At 43.3% G+C, this 19,332-nt stretch overlaps 1 protein-coding gene across 2 annotated transcripts in view; it reads right to left on the bottom strand.

The window, feature by feature from the left end:
• B2M (beta-2-microglobulin) overlaps positions 1-14,351 on the bottom strand; it is a 28,081-nt gene extending 13,730 nt beyond the window's left edge. Inside the window, exons 1-4 of one of the 2 annotated variants that reach the window (XM_065941577.1) lie at positions 14,196-14,351; positions 10,104-10,379; positions 9,551-9,578; positions 8,054-8,570 (exon numbers count right to left, since the gene is read on the bottom strand). In XM_065941577.1, the coding sequence (XP_065797649.1) occupies positions 9,565-9,578; positions 10,104-10,379; positions 14,196-14,262 (357 nt within the window). In that variant the 5' untranslated portion in view covers positions 14,263-14,351 and the 3' untranslated portion in view covers positions 8,054-8,570; positions 9,551-9,564. Of the gene's footprint in view, positions 1-8,053; positions 8,571-9,550; positions 9,579-10,103; positions 10,380-14,195 lie in introns of those variants that run through there. The other variant, XM_065941578.1, reaches the window with a different exon arrangement.
• Positions 14,352-19,332: the final 4,981 nt, after the last annotated feature.

The raw sequence follows: 19,332 nt of genomic DNA, 5'->3' as shown, positions 1-19,332 counted from the left end.
ATCATGAACAATAATAGACATTTCTGTGGCTGGGAGAATAATGCCTCCCCCCATACTCCAAAAAAGATGTTTATAGCCTAATTCCTGGAACCTCTCAATACGTTACCTTACATAGCATAAGGGACTTTGCAGGTGTGATTAAGGTTAGGGACCTTGAGATGAGGAGATTATCAAAGATGATTTGGGTAGGCTCAGTATGACCACAGAGGTCGTTAGAGCAGAGAAATTTATTTCCCTGACTGTAGTCAGAGGGAGTTGTGACTACAGAAGCGTAATCAGAGAGCTGCAGCATGCTGGCTTTGCAGGTGAAGAAGGGGCCATGGATCAAGGAATGTGAGCAACTTCTAGAAGTGGGGAAAGGTAAGCACATGGAATATCCTGTACTCTCCACAAGAAAAGCAGCCCTGCTTAATTTTAAGCCCAGAAGGTTTGTGTTGGACTTCTGACAGGACTGTAGGATGATAGATTGTAATGTTTTAGCCATCAGGTTTGTGGTAGTTTGTAACAGCAACAAGGAAAAAAACAAAAACAAAGAAGCATTCATACTGCTCCAGAATCATACAGTTTTGGGCCTTTGTTGCCAGGAGCCTATCTCGGTGTAAACATTTGCCTTTTCCGCGTTGTCTTTACCTGTTAGTTAACCAGATCTAGCCACACGGCGCACTTGGGGTACTTTGCTTGTGAGGGAGGGCTCTCAGCAGCCCAGCAGCTAAGGGGAGGAGCTTTGCTAGGCCCCGGCTTGGTCAGAAGCGTTGGTCCTCCCGTCCTGCCATGGCCCGGCCGGGCTGAGGCAGCCCCGGGGACGTGGGCCCCGCTGGCACTGCCATTCCTGGACTGCCCAATGCCTCCAGCACACACCCACTGAGGCAAGCCCCTCCTGCTCCACCAGTGGTCGCCACGCTGAGCAGGAGGTGAGACTGGGAGCGGGACCCCTCCAGTCTCCCGGACAACGCTGCCCGAAGCTCTGGCTTCTTTCTTCTTGGTCTGGTCCCAGCCTGTCCATCAGGCCTCGGTGTTCATGGCAGTCAGTCAAGTGCTACCGGCCTTTACTGTCGCCTTGCTAGGTGCTAGGCACGGGGCTGGTCTGGGGAATTCTTTCCTCAAAGAGTTCATGCATTCTGGTTCATATACCTGTGATAGATTATGATTCCAGAAAAGCAACCTGTTTCACATAGAGGGTTCAAAGAGCCTGTGAAGGACTTTGGTGCCAACAAAAAGAATGTGAACTTAACCTTTGGACCATGATGCTGGTACCAGCAGAGCTGGGACTTTGTTTTTTCCCTGTGGTTTCTTTACCTCATTTTTTGTTTGGTATTTTAAGTAACTTTTCCACTTAGCTTATTTTTTCAAATTATAAAGTTCATATCCCTTATGAAAAGTTCACACAACATAGGTAAAAATAAAGATAAAAATTTAAATCACCTCTTAAAACTACCATCAAAAAATATCCACTTCTAATGAACTAATGTTTGTTCCCAGACTCTGTCTATTCATATACAGGTTCAATTCAGTTCAGTCACTCAGTCGTGTCCGACTCTTTGCGACCCCATGAACCGCAGCAGGCCAGTCTTCCCTGTCCATCACCAACTCCTGGAGTTTACCCAAACCCCTGTCCATCGAGTCAGTGATGCCATCCAGCCATCTCATCCTCTGTTGTCCCCTTCTCCTCCTGCCCCAATCCTTCCCAGCATTAATGTCTTTTCCAATGAGTCAACTCTTCACATGAAGTGGCCAAAGTATTGGAGTTTCAGCTTCAACATCAGTCCTTCCAATGAACACCCAGGACTGATCTCCTTTAGGATGGACTGGTTGGCTCTTTTTACAGTCCAAGGAACTCTCAAGAGTCTTCTCCAACACCACAGTTCAAAAGTATCGGTTCTTCGGTGCTCAGATTTCTTTATGGTCCAACTCTCACATCCATACATGACTACTGGAAAAACCATAGCTTGACTAGATGAACCTTTGTGGCAAAGTAATGTCTCTGCTTTTAAATATGTTTTCTAGATTGGTCATAACTTGCCTTCTAAGGAGTAAGCGTCTTTTAATTTCATGGCTGCAATCACCATCTGCAGTGATTTTAGAGCCCAGAAAGATAAAGTCAACCACTGTTTCCACTGTTTCCCCATCTATTTCCCATGAAGTGATGGGACCAGATGCCATGATCTTTGTTTTCTAAGATACACAAATACACAGAGTGTTGAGCTTTAAGCCAACTTTTTCACTCTCCTCTTTCACTTTCATCAAGAGTCTTTTTAGTTCCTCTTCACTTTCTGCCATAAGGGTAGTGTTGTCTGCATATCTGAGGTTATTGGTATTTCTCCCGGAAATCTTGATTCCAGCTTGTGCTTCTTCCAGCCCAGCGTTTCTCACGATGTACTCTGCATATAAATTAAATAAGTAGGGTGATGATATACAGCCTTGACATACTCCTTTTCCTATTTGGAACCAGTCTGTTGTTCCACGTCCAGTTCTAACTGTTGCTTCCTGACCTGCATATACAGGTTACAAAGATGAAATCATTCTGCCCATATTTCTTTGCAGTAGCTGTTTTATTTAATGATGTATCAGCTTCTCTGATGACTCAGTGGGTGAAGAATCTGCCTGAAGTACTGGAGACACAGAAGATGAGGGTTTGATCCTTGGGTTGTGAAGGAGGAAATGGCAACCCACTCCAGTGTTCTTGCTGGAAAAATCCCATGGACAGAGAAGCCTGGCAGGCTATAGTCCATGGGGTCACAAGGAGTTGAACATGACTGAGCACATACACATACATGCACAGCATGTCTGTTTCTTTAATAAAAGGTCTATGTAGTTTTTTCATATTTTCATAGCATTTTATTATATGCATATTCCATATTTTTATCAAATCCTGTATTGGAACATTGCCAATTTTCCCCTATTTTAACTCATCGTGCACAGTATGAAGTTGCCCTTTGGAGTCCGGGTTACACCACATTACTAAACTAAGAAAGGGTGTTCATCTCCCCACAGACTTCGACAAGCTGATTATTATCACTGAAAAATTTCATCTCCTTGTTTTAATTTTTATTTTTAAAAGGCAGTCATGTTGAACAGTTTTTCACATGTTTAGTTGTTATTTGCATTTCTTGTTCTGTAAATTTCCTGTTCATAGTCTCTATAGTCACTGGGGACAGATACCACCTAATGTAGCAGAGAAGGAGCTTATTTAAGGAATATTGCTAGGCAAAATGTTATCAACTTCTGGTGAAGGATACACAGAAGTTAATTTTATCATTCTCTCAGCCTTTTATATTGAAATTTTTCAAAATAAAATGTGAAGAGGAAGATGGTAGTGAGGTGGCAGAGGCCCACAAGGGTTCAGAAAGTGACTGTGACCCATCCTGGATCTCTCACTTCTCAGACCATCCTCCCAGCTCTGAGGACATCTGACACCACAATCTGGAAATTCCCAACCAACTTGGATGAGTTCCCCTTGTCCAGCTCAAGAGGATGGGTGAGCCAGGCTCAGCCCTCCTGTAGAGTAATTTTCACCTCAATAGAGGTCAACTACCACATTTCAGGTAAAGCAGGAAAGGATATTGACTTCCATCTTGCCTCACCAGGAAGAAAAACCTGTTTTTGAACAGAGAAAATCAGGTGGAGTACACAGAGTAAACACTAAGGTTGGTTAGGGTACCTATACATTCAGCACCATTTCTGAAAGGTGACTCTCTGGATTAATTTGGGTAATTAACCATAATAATTAACTCCAATGACAAACGTAGACAGTGTGTTGAAAAGCAGAGACATCATTCTGCCGACAATGGTCCATATAGTCAAGGCTATGGTCTTGCAGTGGTCATGGTGCAGTTGTGAGAACTGGACCACAAAGAAGGAGAGCACCAAAGAATTGATGCCTTTGAACTGTGGTGCTGGAGAAGACTCCTGAAAGCCCCTTGGACAGCAGCTCCTTGTCAAACCAGTCAATCTTAAGGGAGATCAGCCCTGAATGTTCACTGAAAGGACTCATGCTGAAGCTGAAGCTCCAGTATTTTGGTCATCTGATGCGAACAGATGACTCATTGGAAAAGTCTCTGATGCTGGGAAAGATCGAGGGCAGAAGGAGAAGAGGACATCAGAGGATGAGACGGCTGGACGGCATCACCAATGCAATGAACATGAACTTGGGCAAACTCTGGGAGATGGTGAAGGACAGGGAAGCCTGGCGTGCTGCAGTCCATGGGGTCGCAAAGAGTGGGACATGACTGGGCGACTGAACAGCAGCAACAACCACCCTAATAACATTGCAGGGAAAGTGCAAGGAGGGGATTTATTGCAAGCACAGATGAGTTGTACATGAAACCAAAAGACATTCTGGAACCATCACCAGCATCAAATTAGGGTTAAGTAAATATAGTCATATCCATATTCTGCTTACAGCATTTAAAGCTCGTGATAGAAATATATTGATGGTTTAGTTGTTAAGTCATATCCAACTCTTTGCAACCCCATGGATTATAGCCACCAGGCTCCTCTGTCCATGGAATTTCTCAGGCAGGAGTTCTGGAGTGGGTTGCCATTTCCTGCTATGCATCCCGTTCTTTTAATAGCTGAGTAGCATCCCATTGTGTGTGTGCTCTGTGCACCTAGTTGCTCAGTCGTGTTCAACTATGTGACCCCCATGGACTGCAGCCCGCCAGGCTCCATTGTCCACGGGGGCTCTCCAGGCAAGAATACTGGAGTGGGTTGCCATGCCCTCCTGCAGGGGATCGTCCCAACCCAGGGATCGAACCCAGGTCTCCCACATTGCAGGCGGATGGATTCTTTATCATCTGAGCCACCAGGGAAGCCCACATATGTACTATCTCTTCTTTATCCATTCATCTGTCGATGGACATTTAGGTTGCTTCTTTGTCTTAGCTATTGTAAATAACACTGCAGCAATTATTTATCTTACTTGCTCCATATAAACATATATACAAATAATGCTATTTACTTTGGGGCACTGCTGAATTTTGTATACAATGGAATCACTGTATATATTTGGGGGGAACTTGCTGGATTCTATTCACTAACACTTTTTTTGTGATTCATCCATGTTCATTTTTATAATGATATTTGGACAATTCTTTCATTTTCAACCTGTATAGCATTCCATTGTCCAAATATATCTTTTTTATCCAGCTTTCGGTTGCTTCCAGTTGTTTGCCGTTAGAAACAGCGTTGCAGTAAACAGTTTTTTACACCTATTGCAGTGTGTGTGCAAGAGTTTCTCCATGTTGGTAGTAGAAATGCTGGGTCATAGGGCATGTGCATATTTAATTTTACTACATAATACTCTAGTTTTCCAAAGCTGTTTTATCAGTTTATGCTTTCACCAGCAATGTAATGAGTTCTCTTTAGGGTATGTTTTTCCCAACACTCGACATATCCAGATTTTTAAAGCTTGTGTCAATCTGATGGTATGATGGGTTTTAATTTGCATTATGTATATACATACTCTATTAATTTATCATATATAATACTGCATTGGTTTATAGTGTGTGATATATTCTAGATACAAATCCTTTGTTTTAGGTATGGCAAATATATTCAAATCTGTGACTTGACTTCTTACTTTTTTATGGAGTCTAATTTTATTGTAGTTCTAAATAATGAGATTAATCAGTCTTTAGCTATATGCATGTAATTTGTGACTTCTATGTTGAGGTCATAAAAATGTTGTTTTTTTTTCCTGTGTTTAAAATTTTTGTTTGGCATTTATCTCTTTTTCTGATGGAACTCACAGTTGTGCATAGTGTGAGGTGGTGGTTGTTGTTGAGTCATTATGTCACGTGTGACTCTTCGACACCATGGACTGTAGCCCACCAGGCTCCTCTGTCCATGGAATTCTCCAGGTATGAATACTGGAGTGGGTTGCCATTTCCTTTTCCAGGGGATCTTCCCAACCCAGGAGTCCAACCCACATCTCCTGCATTGGCAGGCAGACTCTTTACCACTGAGCCATCAGAGAAGCCCATAGTGTGAGGTAGGGACTTATTTTTCCACCACATATTGATAGCCATTTGTCTCAGCACCGTATTTTTTCAAAAGCCCTTCTTTTTACCATTGATCTGAAATGCCTTGTGTATCAAGTTTCCGTGTATTCACAAGTTTGTTTCTGGGCTCTATTCTGTTGTTGGTCTTGATCCATCCCGGGTCATTTCCATTCTGTTTTAATTATAAATCTCTCACCTTATCATTCTTCAGGAGCATCTTTCTCTTTCTCCCTCCATTAACCCTCTTCCATATTTTAGGATCAACTTGTCAAGTGTCATGAAAACCTATTAAAATTTTTTAAAATAATTACAGTAAATCTATATATCAGGTTGGGGAAAAATTATGTCTTTAGGATATTTAATCTTCCTATCTATAACCTTACTCTCTCATTTTTTGTCATTAATTTATTTCAATAAAACATTATAATTTTTCCATTAAGAGATTGACATCTTTTGTTAGCTTTATATTGGCATGTGCATTTAAACACTATTTGAATATATATAGCATATCTACTTTTTATATATTTAAGTGCTATGTCTGTTGCTGTCATAAGTTGCTCTTCTGCCCATGGGCTTCTCCAGACAATACTGGAGGGGACTGCTGCGCCCTTCTCCAGGGGAGCTTCCTGACTCAGGGACAGAACCCACGTCTCTTAAGTCTCTTGCATTGGCAGGTAGGTTCTTTACCACTAGTGCCACCTGGGAAGCCCATTTATATATATATTTAAGTACTATGTCTATTACTATTATAAATTATATATTTTTAATTTACTTTGTAACCACTACAAAGAAATGCATTTTTATGGGGTTTTCTTGTTCAGCAAATTTATCATTAGGATTAATAAGAGAATTTATCTTTTATATCTTATTGACATTTCTATATAATCTATATATAGCATCAAAGTAATACAATTTTGTTTCTTCTCTTCAAATATTTATTCTTTTTACTTTTTTTCATTGTCTTGATTTGCTGCTGGGACCTCTAGTATAACATCACTCAAAAGGGCCAGTGGGCATCTTTTTAAATTTTTTTTAAGTATTTACTTATTTGGCTCCTCTGGTACTTAGTTGCAGCATATGAGACTTTAGCTGAGGCATACAAATTCTCACTTGTGGCATTGAGAGCACAGACTCTTAGCCACTGGACCACCAGGGAAGTTCCATGGTGGAACTTCAGGAAAGATCCCTATTTCTGATTTTACCTGTAAAATACCTATAATATCTTTCAACTAATAAGTGCATGTGTCTGCTTATGTATATTAAGAAAACCTTTCTAAGTAAATTTGCCTTTTTCCCCAGCTATGAGTTTTTTATGATAAATTCACTAAGTATTGAAAATTAATTGAATGCTTACTGTGAATCTTTTGAGATAATATAAATCTCCTTCAGTCTGTAATAAACCACATTAATAAATTTTATTTTTATTGTGAAATATAAGATTTCTTTAAAGTGAGCATAATATATGTGCATTTAACAAAAAATTACAAAGTAAAATCTGCTGTAACTATTATCCATGTCAAAAAATAAAACATTACTACCACTCCATAAGTGCCTATGCCATCTTCTAGTTGAATATTAAATATTCAGTCTATGTTCTTTCTGAGGACAGCCCAAAAATTATATTGTACATATTTAAATTACCAAAAAGTTTGTAACTTTACCCTTCAGGGTAGTCAAATACTTTCACATTGTTTACTCTTTCTACTCTTAGGTTACTGTTGTGTTTTATTTTTCTAACCACTTTAGCAACCATTACTATTTTATATTTAGGTTACAAAATTGATACATTTCCATTATTCTCCCTTTTCACTCACATTTTAGGCCTTTCCTCTGCCCCAAATGTATCACTTAGAATCTTAGTGAGGATCTGACAGGTGCTGCAATCTTAGTCATCTAATAATGTTTATCATGTGGTCATTTTTTTTAAAAGATTTTTATTGAATATAGAATTTTAGGTAGGAAGTTGTTTCATCACATTCATGATGACTTTCTGCTATGCTCTGGATCCCTCTGATATTGAGACGTCAGTTACTGGTCCTTTGAAAAGCTGAACACAATGTTTTACCATTGTTTTAATTAGTGAAATAAAAATATAGTAAAACCAGGCACAACCAAGTTTCTAACAGATATAGGAGATAACATAAATTTTATATGGCAAAATGCCTTATCCACATTTTCCATAATTCTAAAAATTAACAAATTTCCATTATTCTAAAAATTATATTTTCAAAATTTTCCCAAAATTGTAACCAAAGTTACAAAATCAGAGGCTTACTTTAACATGCATAAGTATCTTATTACCCAGTTTTGTATGCAGAAGACACCCAGATGTTGATGTTAAATCTGAAATTCTATCTGCCCCAACCTCTAAGATGCCAGCGCCTCCACTACAGGCACCTGCCTAGGCAGGTCAAACATGGACACGTAGCACCCAAGGTAAAATTATAAAGAAGGTATTTGTGGTAACATGAATATGATTTCTGATTATGTGCATAAAGCATAAAAGCATATTGGTATTAAAGAACAAGGAAACAGAATTTGGAATTAAGACCAAAAGAAGAATCTTCAAATCTGAAAAAAAAAAGAGAAAAGGAATAATAATAAATACATTTATTTTAGATCACAGACAGCATGAGCAAACTTATCTAAATTTCACTGTATAAATCTCTGTTAATAAAAGTGCACGTGATATTGCAAACCTTTCAGTTTATCCCATTGGTTCTCCTACAACCTTAGAGAAGAGAGTGCTGGTATTAGAGTTCAGATCCTGGCTCTAACGTTTAGTAACTGTGTGAGGTTGGGCAGGTCAGCCAAACTCTCTGATGCTCTCGCATTTTAACTTCCCTGTCCTACAGTGCAACAGGAAATTTGAATAGGTTTTCCATGCCAGGATACACTGAGTAATAAAATTCCCCAGAAAAGCTGGATTATCTGCCTCTGGCCTCCACCTGAAGTGGCAGAGGAGTCCAATCCCTCCCTGTTTCACACTGCTAGAGGTAGGTGCTAGAGCTGCAATACATCTGTTACAGTGTCTTTACATTGAGTTACAACAGTCTTGTTTCCACTTCTCTCCTCTATTGGACTGGGAGCCTAGAGACCCAACTAGAGTGCCCAGACACTTAGGAATGGTGTCTCTCCAGAACCATGTCACTCTTCTCTTCAGGCTATTTAGCAAAGAGCTGCCACGCAAAGGAAGGGACAGTTCACCTTTGAAGGCCCAGAGATGCCCAACGTGCAAATGGCAGAAAAGCAAACACTTGCAGGTGCTGCGGGTAACAGCTGCCTCTGCCTGTAACCCCACACCTGCAGCTCCTCTGTCCTCCCTTTAGAGGGTTAGTGATGCTGGGAAAGTCACACCCAGGGCCACGGCCTTCCTCATCTCCCCCTCTCTCAGGGGCAGGGAATGGGACCCCGTGGGATTCTTCTCTGCCTGCTGAATGGTCACCCTGATTAATGTCTTCCAGACTGTGAGGCTTATCACATTAGAGCTGTCTGTAATGGTCCCCAGGATACTGATATTACAATAGGGTTTCTTAAGGTTACAAACCCACCTTGATGGTGCTGCTTACAGGTCTCGATCTATGAAAAAGAAAACAGAGAAAGAAAACAGTTAAGTTTGACTTCTGAAATGCTGCGTACTACAAAACTCTAAAATTGTTATAAACAAAGATGGCAGAAGAGCCAGTGAAGAAAAACCTAGACGTTTCCTACCAGCCTGAGATCCCAAGCAATCCAGAGAACTAGAGGAGGCCAGGGTTGGAGGGCCCTACCGTAGCAGGGCTTGCACACAAAGGCCCCTGCCTTCCGAAGACCCTCCTTGGTCCTGGGTGTGCCCGAGGCGGTCAGGAGAGCCAAGGGGGCCACCAGGAGGAAGCCTTGGGAGCGCCCGTGCACGCGCTGATGCTCCCTGCTCTCCGTGCAGGGAAACCACTGTCTCAGCGACCACGCTGTGCCCAGCTCTCTCAGAGGGTGCTGCTACGCAGAGCTCTAATAACATTCCCTGATAATCCCAGCATGCAGATATTTTTATATCAAAGCAGATTTATGCCACGGCTGTGCTCACATACAACTGTCAGTGGTTAACCAAAGAACTTGAAAACTTACCCCACACAAATGTCTGGGGTCCTGGGTAAGTGATGTGACTCACTCGGCAGCTATACGTATCCTGGCTGTTGGGGGTGAACTCAGCGTGGGACAGCAGGTAGAAAGACCAGTCCTTGCTGAAAGACAGGTCTGACTGCTCTGATTTCATCTTCTCCCCATTCTTCAGCAATTCGATTTCAATCTGGGGTGGATGGAACCCAGACACATAGCAGTTCAGGTAATTTGGCTTTCCATCTTCTGGTGGGTGTCTTGAGTACACTTGAACCTTTGGGACGCCTGAGGAGCGGCAGGGAAAGACAGATGAAACTGCAGAGTATTCCACTTGGGGGGACCGTGGTCTGAAGCTAGATCAGGCACCAAATGTTTACATTGGATCCTCCATTTCTCCCAATTCCACTTTCCCTCGGGCCAAATGACCTTACATTTTTGCAAATGGCCACCTCCATTTATCCCATTTATCCCATTTATCCATGGGATAAACCATGACTTAGTATCTTTCCCACATAATTCCCCTACACATGCCTTTCAAGCTTTTTCTAGCAGGTTTCTAGTAACATCTTTTTCTGTCAGTGGACATTGTGCTGTATCTTTTAACAATTGTGTGTGCAGGCTCTCAAGAAGGCTTCATGGCTCCTCAGCACATAGAATCTATATCACTCAAGAGTCTACATGATTTGGCCCCAGTCTACTGATTGAGTTTCGTTTCTCACTTCACACACCCTCCAGAGTGGCCAAATCAAAACACTCCCTTATTACACCCTCTTTCAGCCCCGTCAGTCATTTCCCTTACATTTACTTCTTTCTTCCTGGTCCCTTGTCTAGATGCACACCCCCCAGACTTCTCAACAGGTGTCTAGTACAGTGCCCTGCACACTGCAGTTGCTTGGTAAGTAAGTGGCAGGTGTAATTACTGTTACCTCCTTGCTCAGGTTCCTAACAGAATCAACCCAAAGTATATTTCTACAGAACACAACCTCTTCATCACGTCTAGAGTTTATACGACAAATCTCCATCTGATTGTGTACCTGATTTCATGAGCCAGACAACAAAGAAATAAAAGTGAAACACCTACAGGAGCTGGAAAACACCTTAGATGAGTGGGTTGGGCTGGGTGAGAACAACAGGGAAGCGTGAGGACTGTGGCAGATGGGAAAGATTATACTCTCTGTTAGGACCAAGTGGATTAATGCATGTGACAGTGGAATCTGCATTTTTAATGAGCATGGTTAAGTGACTTCCATAATCTGCCAGCTTGAGAATATTATATATTGCTACAGGACAGGTGGATTCCAAAATGAAATGCATGTTGAGACCCTCCATGAGAATGTGGAAGAAAATATTATAAGCTCTATATCTATATTTTTCTAAGTGAACTGTTAATGCTACTAAATATACAGACTGATATAAATATATGTATATAAGCCACTTAAACACAAATACACTCAGGGGACATGATTACAAAGGTCAGTTCATCCTCTATGTCCAGGAGGTACAGAGAAGGAGGAGTCCAGGCCACTGTGACTGCATGTATCTTTGTAGAATCATCCGATCATCAAAGAAAAGATCCCTAGTCCCACTAAGCGGTAGGCTGGAAATACTATGAAGCCCTGGTATTTTCCCATCATTCAAAGTGAAGATAAATCAGAAACCTCTTTATTTGAGCTTCTAATAAGTGACAGTTAAGTCACTCAGTCATGTCTGACTCCTTGCAACCTCATGGACTATAGAGTCCATGGAATTCTCCAGGCCAGAATACTGCAGTGGGCAGCCTGTCTCTTCTCCAGGGGATCTTTCCAACCAGAGATCGAACCCAGGTCTCCCGCATTGCAGGCGGATCTAGTAACTAGACCATAATACATACTACAGTACTGAGAGCACAGGCTCATTCCACCTGGAATTCTCCCTTTGAGGGAGCTAGGCAGGTTTGTGCAGGTGCCAGGTTTGCAAGGGTATCACAAAAGTAGTTTCCAGAAGAAGGAGATGTATCCAACAGGCCTGGGTTTGAATCGGGCTTCAGCCACTTACTGCTTCTGCATTACGGGAAGAGTTATTTTAGCTTCTGTAGCTTAATTGAAAACTTAATTTACACCCAGACTGAAATAAAACCTACACAGGGCAAGAGCAGAAGATAGGAACCCCCCGCCCCAGGAAAGTGAATCACAACTACATGTTTTTTGAATGTCTTCTAGAAATCCCCTGTGTATTTTCCAGGCATGTATTATCTTGGAAGTTTTCTAACTAACATGCTTTTTAATGTCTGCTTGTTACTTTTTGGAAAGAATTCTACAGCCACAACAAAATACCAATAATAGTGATAATTCAGACATCATGTGTTTTTTGGCAAATAAATTTTAAATTCCATTTTCAAACAAAAGACAAATCTGATCTTCAGTGTATTTAGAAGGCATCTAAACACAGTGTCCCTGACAACCTGGGTAAGTGTGTTGATTATTCATCCCTAGTTTTACAACCTTTCCAACTGATAAACCTTCACTTACTCAAAACTGAAAGTAGAGAGACACTTCATCTTGGAAAGAACCAGGCAAGGAGCCAAAGGAGGCAGCCCTTTGTGAAACAAAGGCCACAGAGGCCCATGGCTGCCCAGCCTGCTCCCTAGAATCTCACCCCAGATGATTATGAAAAATGCACAGGTGACGCCTAATGGGCGCACCACCTGGCCAAAGGCTCTGGCCAGGCTCTACTGTCTGCCACTGATCCCCTGCGGGATTAACTTACTTCACCTTGTCAGCCTCCCTTTTCTCATCTGGGACGTCCTGATGATAGGCTGTCTACGCTGGTCATAACTTCCCTTCCTTTATGACCAACGGAGACAGCATATTAAAAAGCAGAGACGTCACTTTGTCCACAAAGGTCCGTCTAGTCAAGGCTATGGTCTTTCCAGTAGTCATGTATGGATGTGAGAGTTGGACCATAAAGAAAGCTGAGTGCTGAAGAATTGATGCTTTTGAATTGTGGTGCTGGAAAAGACCCTTGAGAGTCCCTTGGACTGCAAGGGGATCCAACCAGTCCATCCTAAAGGAGATCAGGCCTGGGTGTTCATTGGAAGGACTGATGCTGAAGCTGAAACTCCAATACTTTGGCCACCTGATGCGAACAGCTGACTCATTTGAAAAGACCCTGATGCTGGGAGGGATTGAGGGCGGTAGAAGGGGTGGACGGAGGGTGAGATGGTTGGATGGCATCACCGACTCAATGGACCTGGGTTTGGGTTGACTGCGGGAGTTGGTGATGGACAGGGAGGCCTGGCCTGCTGCGGTTCATGGGGTCGCAAAGAGTAGGACACGACTGAGTGAACTGAACTGAACTGATGATAGGCACCGTATTTACATCGCTGACCCCTTTCACAATTAAATGACACAGCACACAGCGCAGGACAAACAGCTGTCACCGGGAACCTCTATGATTATTATTAAAGGCGAAGTGTAAGGAGAACAAGAGAATTAACGAGGCGAATCGGTTTACCTCAAGGCATTCCACTAAAGTCACCGGAAAATTCCTCATTCTGGTTTGGTCCCTTGTTTGGGGAAAAGTACAGAGGGGCAGGTGAACCTGCCCGGCGCCTGCAGGAAGCTCCACGCCCTCAGGATGCCAGCTGGCCGACATACCCCGGCGGCGACTCCCCCTAAGCCCACGGGTTGTTCTCCACCAGTTCGCAGACCCCAACCCTGCCCTCTGGCACCTGCCAGCCCACACCCCCCCCTCCCCCGCTCCAGAGATGCGCGGGGGGAGCCAGAGCCCCGCGAACCAGAGGAAGAGAATCCCTCCCCCACCGCGCCCGCCCTGAACCACATCCGCACCCGGGAACTACGTCCCGACCCACGCGGTACCGTCCGGGCGTGCCAGGGGCTCCCTCCCCACATCCCCGGGAAGTTGGCGACCTGGGATCGCACCCCCTCCCCACTCCCCGCGCACCCCGCCGCTTCCACCGCCCGAGAGGAAGCCGGGTGCTCCTCCACCGAGCTGGGAAGGAAAACTTGGGAGCGGGACCCGGGTGGACAGAGTTAGTGCCAAGTGGGTGTCACCGGGACAGGACGGGCTGGCGGAAGAGGAGAGAGAGGAGAGGACACTCACGCGGGACGGCGTCCAGGCCAGACAGCGACAGCAGCCCGAGAAGGACCAAGGCCGCGAGGCCAGCCATCCTTGCAGCAGTTGCGCCGGCGGCTGAGTGAGCGGCCGCGCTCCGCGCTCGCCTTTATAGTCCGCACGCGGGCAGCCAATCGGAAGCCTGCCCGCCGGGCCGTCACAAGTCTCCGAGCGAACTAAGCCGGGGCAGGTTAGAAACAGGCTTCCTGGTTTTCAGTTTCGTTTTCTAATAAGTCTCATGATGCTTAGGAAGGCAGGGTTGGGCTGGGCGCATTCGCTGCCTGTTCATCGACGCCCTCTTATCTGGGGTGCGCGCCCAAGCTTGGAGCGCGAACCGCTCGCCCTAGAACTTCAGTGTGGACGAACCCTCGCTTTTCGGAACAGCACCGAAAAGGCTAAAGGACTTGCTTACCGTGCATGCCACAGCCATTTAGGAGCCTAGCACCTGGTTTTCAGTTGGGACAACTGAAGCATAGAACAGTTAAGGGTAAGGACTGAACGGCACATTGCAAGTCTTCTGGATTCTCTGGGCAAGAAAAGTTTCCAGGAACCGCGAGGCCTCATGGGGAACCGCGAGGCCTCAGAGAACCATCTGGCATGAAGGAAGACCATGAATATTTTCCAAAAAGGAAAGGCGTTTCGAAACGTCTGTGCCAAGAAATTCTTGTCTGTATCTAGCCGTTGTAATTTAAGTAATTTTCTTTGCTTTGGTGACTTGTGGAGAAATGACCACTGATAGTAAAAAGCAGTAGCTGCTTAGAGCTTTAGAGTATCTGTCGCCTCGAGGGACAGTACCCCCTGCGACTGAGCACACTGGGGTGGTGACTGGCGCGGACTAGGTACTTGGTGAACTGAGTGAAGGAGTGTACAGACGGGTGGCTGGTTACACGCATGAAGGAAGGAACTACTGAACTTGTGAGGGAATACGTGAATAAACCCTAGGATGCAGGAATTACCCCGCTATATTTTTAGGGATAGGAAAACAGAAGGCTGAGGTTATAGACTGGCCTGATTCTAATGTCATTCGCACTTCAGACGCTTGGAAGATAGAGGACTGGACTATTTTGGTGAGAATTTGGGTTGCATCTTCTGTGGGCTCAAACAAAGAAGCTAGACCTATAGATTCTAAGAGGATGTCAGTGTTACAAAGACTCGTTAAGAAAACCCACTCTCCATAGATAACATAAAAAGGAGTTGACATTACCTGGTGGCTGTGTCCGAGGATCGTTTCTGGAGTGGAATGCCCAGAAGAGGAAGTGAACCTGGGGGCAGAGAGTGGCAGAGGTCTTGGAAATCACCCGGGTGTGCAGTTGAAGGGAGTTGGGTGGTGCTTCCCCAGAGAGCCCAAGAAATGTCAGCTGGATTCCTTTCCCCTATTTTTAGACCTTTCAGTAATCCCTGTTGTGGAGCTTGTGTCTACACTAAAGGAAGCAGGTTACTCTCCACAGACCTAATGAAGGGAAATGTGCACAGAGAGAGCACCAAGGAGCACCTAGTAAGTGTTCTGTAATGATTAAGAACTGTGATTATTGGTGCTGTTTACCTACTTCTTCTACCAGCTCTCTCTATAGCTCTCTTGAAATAAAAGAATAATTGTCAAACATAATGTCGTGAGGAAAGACACTCCTTCCCCTCCCTTTTGTTTGTTTGCTGTTAGCTCATTAAGGCTCTTAATGCTCTATGTAATTTAGTGCTGAACTGTTTCAGTGTCCTGGGAGTATAGAAAGTGAGAGAGCTCGTTGTCACCGCTACAGTACTTGTGTACCATGTCATAGACAAATTGTAGTACTTAACAATTCTTATAAGGTAGAATCTAATCTATTCATTTAGAAAATTAATTTTAAAGGCTCTAAATAAGTGCAATGAAGACATAAAAAAAAATCTTCTTCTATTGTTTGTGTTTGGGGAATATCTGTATTTTTGTTAGATTTCCATCTATGACATGTTAGAATAGTGAGAGTAAAATAATACATAAAAGTGAAGTGAAAGTTGCTCAGTCGTGTCCGACTCTTTGTGACCCCCAAGGACTATCCAGTCCATGGAATTCTGCAGGCCAGAACACTGGAGTGGGTAGCCTTTCCCTTCTCCAGGGGATCGTCTCCCCCAGGGATCAAACCCAGGTCTCCTGCATTACAGGTGGTTTCTTTACCAGTTTCTTTACATATAAGAACTATGTTTTAAAAATGAAATTTCTGTTTGTGAGGTTGACAAACTTCTGGAAATCTACAAGCATAGCCTTTTAGTTATCTTTATCTCATCAGTGGTATGAATGATGGAATTTGTTTTTCACTAATGACTTCCCTAATTTTTTTTTACACTAAATTTTTATGTGTGTGTATGCTCTGTTGCTCAGTTGTGTCTGACTTTTTCTAGCCCCTTAGACTATAGCCTGCCAGGCTCCTCTATCCATAGAATTTTCCAAGCAAGAATACTGGAGCTGACTGCCATTTCCTTCTCCAGGGAATCTTCCCAAACCAGGGATGGAACCTACTTCTCTTCCATATTCTCCATTGGCAGGCTGATTCTTTGCCACCAGCACTATCTGGGAAGCCCATCAGTGTTTAGTCACAACAGTAAATATTTTCCAGAGTGTGGGAGAATAGGAGCTTCATACCCCCCTGTTAGGAATATAAAATGATACAACTACTTTGGAAAAGTTTCACAGTTGTTGTTTTTTTTTTAAGTTAAACATACACTGGCCAAATGACCCAACTATTCCACTCTAGGTATTTACCCAGGAGAAAATGAAAGTATATGTCTATACAAGGACCTGTAGAAACCTGTTCAAAGCAGTTTTATTGATAACAACAAGAAACTAGAAATAATCAAAACCTCCATCAACAGGTGAAAGGATAAACATTGTAGTAGCAATACATTCAATGCAATGCTGTCAACAATAAACAAGGCATGAACTATTGGTACACATAATAACGTGGATGAAATAATTAGGCTGAAAAAAAAGTGAGACAAAAAAGGATACAAGCTGTATGTGTGCTTTTTATTTAAAACTCTAGAAATGGCATATTAATCTATGTAACAGAAGCAGATGGTTGGTTTTCCAGGAGGTAGAAGGGGCATCGGGATCTAAGGACACATTCTAGGGGTATCGGAGATGTCATTATCCTGAGGATGATGACGGTTTCTCAAGTGCATACATACTGTAGAACTTATTAAATTGTTTAAGTGTAATTTATCATGTGTCTTTACCTCAATAAAGCTCCTTTAAAAAAAAAAAAAATAACCTAAAAGGACTGGTACCTGTATCTTTGTTAAGCCAGAGAAGAATGAAGTCCTTGAACAGAAAAAAAAAAAAAAAAAAAGATATTGAAGTGGAGAGAAAATAGGAATAGGTTGAAGCTTAGGTGAGTTGGGTTGCACCTTAAGAGATCTCCGTCAGCACTTCTCTCAGGCGGGCTCGTCAAGCAGCCAGAAAACCCAGGCCACCTGGAAGGAGAGGAACAAGCGCAGATAGGACATCCCTGCCCGGGCTCCTGCAGATGTTGTTTCCCTCATCAGAGTGTGAACATAGCTCCACTTCTAGGAGCTCTTAGAAATGCAGACCCTTGGGGCCATCCTAGACCTAAGTCAGAGCCTGCATTTTAACAACCTCCCTGGTGATTCATCAACACATTAAATTTGGGAGGCTGCTGATCCAACTACATGACAATCCAGAAGGTAGGTCATTCTTTCTTTTACAGATGAAGAGACAGTTTCAGAGAGTTAAGGTGCTTGTCCGTGTTCACTCTGAGTTATGATTCAAGTGCTAGCCCATGTGATTTGAAAGGCCTCGTAATATCCACGTGAAAACCACTTCTGAGAAAGTTCAGATCAGTTCAGTCGCTCAGTCGTGTCTGACTCTGCGACCCCATGAACCACAGCACACTAGGCTTCCCTGTCCATCACCAACTCCTGGAGTTCACCCAAACCCACGTCCATTGAGTCGGTGATGCCATCCAACCATCTCGTCCTCTGCCGTCCCCTTCTCCTCCTGTCCTCAGTCTTTCCCAGCATCAGGGTCTTTTCAAATGAGTCAGCTCTTCTCATCAGGTGGCCAGAATATTGGAGTTTCAGCTTCAACATCAGTCCTTCCAATGAACACCCAGGACTTATCTGCTTTAGGATGGACTGGTTGGATCTCCCTGCAGTCCAAAGGGACTCTCAAGAGTCTTCTCCAACACCACAGTTCAAAAGCATCAAATCTTCAGCGCTCAGCTTTCTTTATAGTCCAACTCTCACATCCATACTTGACTACTGGAAAAAACATAGCCTTGACTAGATGGACCTTTGTTGGCAAAGTAATGTCTCTGCTTTTTAATATGCTGTCTAGGTTGGTCATAACTTTCCTTCCAAGGAGTAAGTATCTTTTAATTTCATGGCTGCAGTCACCGTATGCAGTGATTTTGGAGCCCAAACAAATAAAGTCAGCCACTGTTTCCACTGTTTCCCCATCTGTTTGCCATGAAATGATGGGACCGGATGCCATGATCTTAGTTTTCTAAATATTGAGTTTTAAGCCAACTTTTTCACTCTTCTCTTTCATTTTCATCAAGAGGCTCTTTAGTTCACTTTCTGCCATAGGGCTGGTGTCATCCGCATATCTGAGGTTATTGATATTTCTTCAGGCAATCTTGACCCAGTTTGTGCTTCTTCCAGCCCAGTGTTTTTCATGGTGTACTATAGCCTTGATGGACTCCGTTTCCTGTTTGGAACCAGTCTGTTGTTCCATGTCCAGTTCTAACTGTTGCTTCCTGACCTGCATACAGATTTCTCAAGAGGCAGCTCAGGTGGTCTGGTATTCCCATCTCTTTCAGAATTTTTCACGGTTTGTTGTGATCCACATAGTCAAAGGCTTTCGCATAGTCAATAAAGCAGAAGTAGATGTTTTTCTGGAACTCTCTTGCTTTTTCGATGATCCAGCGAATGTCGGCAATTTGATCTCTGGTCCCTCTGCCTTTTCTAAAACCAGGTTGAACATCTGGAAGTTCACGGTTCACGTATTGCTGAAGCCTGGCCTGGAGAATTGTGAGCATTACTTCACTAGCGTCTGAGATGAGTGCAATTGTGCAGTACTTTGAGCATTCTTTGGCATTTCCTTTCTTTGGAATTGGAATGAAAACTGACCTTT

The sequence above is a fragment of the Muntiacus reevesi genome, chromosome 7, assembly GCF_963930625.1.
Source record: "Muntiacus reevesi chromosome 7, mMunRee1.1, whole genome shotgun sequence".
Taxonomy (NCBI): Eukaryota; Metazoa; Chordata; class Mammalia; order Artiodactyla; family Cervidae; genus Muntiacus; species Muntiacus reevesi.
This window is presented reverse-complemented; position numbering and strand designations above follow the sequence as displayed.